The sequence below is a fragment of the Rhagoletis pomonella genome, unplaced genomic scaffold (genome assembly GCF_013731165.1).
Source record: "Rhagoletis pomonella isolate Grant_MI unplaced genomic scaffold, Rhpom_1.0 Rhpom_scaffold_00147, whole genome shotgun sequence".
Classification (NCBI taxonomy): domain Eukaryota; kingdom Metazoa; phylum Arthropoda; class Insecta; order Diptera; family Tephritidae; genus Rhagoletis; species Rhagoletis pomonella.
The window spans coordinates 57,740-59,104 of record NW_023458701.1 but is presented as its reverse complement, the minus strand read 5'-3'; the positions used below and the strand labels follow the sequence as shown (position 1 = coordinate 59,104).

General features: G+C 38.2%; 1 protein-coding gene across 1 annotated transcript; it reads right to left on the bottom strand.

The window, feature by feature from the left end:
• Positions 1-106: 106 nt before the first annotated feature.
• LOC118750126 lies at positions 107-792 on the bottom strand. Its single transcript, XM_036484860.1, has 4 exons — positions 582-792; positions 319-511; positions 180-259; positions 107-138 (listed from the first exon to the last, which is right to left on the bottom strand). The coding sequence occupies exons 1-4, from the start codon at positions 631-633 to the stop codon at positions 107-109; spliced, it is 357 nt and encodes a 118-aa protein (XP_036340753.1). The 5' UTR covers positions 634-792.
• Positions 793-1,365: the final 573 nt, after the last annotated feature.

Genomic DNA, 1,365 nt, shown 5'->3' with positions numbered 1-1,365 from the left:
GCCCTTTTCTTCCAAACCTCTATATCATATGCACGCGTTTTATCCTTCATATAATAACTGCGCTTTAGAAGTGTAATTTCGGACTGAATCCATTTGTGTTATTTGCTTAGTCGCACAATTTCTTGACGCTCGGATTCCCTATTAAAATAAATATGTATATTATATTTTTATTCTAATACTTTTCAGATCCTCTGTTTTCTGTGTAAAACTATTGTATCCAACGCTTTCGTGTGATGTTGATGGCCCATCAGCCATATTGCTTTTAAATGAAGAGTTCTCCTTGTATTCTTCCTCAAGTATATTAGAAGCATATCCCACTGCTTCGGGGAGATGTGCAACTTCTTCATCCTTTCCTTGTATGAAGTACTTGTTTCATGCCGCTGAAGTAGTTCAGCAACAATCATTTTATTTTCCCGGCGATGAGCTCGTTCGATACGTTCCGGATTCTTAATTTGTTTTTTGTAAATGGTTGGCACAACACCTCGTTTTAAAGCCCGTTTCTTTGCAAAGCCTTAGAAACAATAAAAAAATTTTGATTTTATAGCGATACGTACATACATAAAATTAATAAAACTTCTTACCCATTTGGTACTTAAGACTATTTTCAAAGTCCTCACTGGAAAAGTGATCCATGCACACGTAGCCGGTCTTTGGATTAAAATCTTTATCCTGCCGGCAGAATTTTATTCATTTTCTGGCAAGATTGGGATCAGCGGGAAAACGAAATAAACTACATTCTGATGCTTTGTTATTATTGGTTTTACCACAGCTTATTACGGCGCACTTCATTATTGATACTAATATATCGATGGCTGAGTGGAAGATCGACCTATCTCGGCAGCCAGTTCGAAAACGCCTTATTTCAGAAAATTTTTGAACAAAGCTCTATTTCAGAATTTAGTTGAAGAACGCCCTATCTCATAATTTTATTGAAGAACGCCCTATTTCAGAATTCGGTTCATAAACGCCCTATCCCAGCTGCCTCTTCAAAAACGCCCTTTCTCAGAATTCGATTGAACAACGCTCTATCTCAGAATTTAGTTGAACAAAGCCCTATCTGAGAATTTTATTTATAAACGCCCTATCTCAGCTGCCGTTCCGAAAACGCCCTGTCTCAGGATTTGATTGAACAACGCCCTATCTCAGAAAATGGCTCAATATCGACCTATCTGAGCTGCCGCTTTAAGAAAGCATTATCTTCAGTATGGTTTTTATTCTTGAAAAAATTGTGGTACAGTGAAAATAATTGCTGTGAAAGCATTTCGTTTTCACATTAACTATTGAGAGTGACCAGCGGGGCAAACACCTCAATCGACCAGCCCGAATACCGTCGACTGTTAGACGCATGGTCAACGAGCACATCGA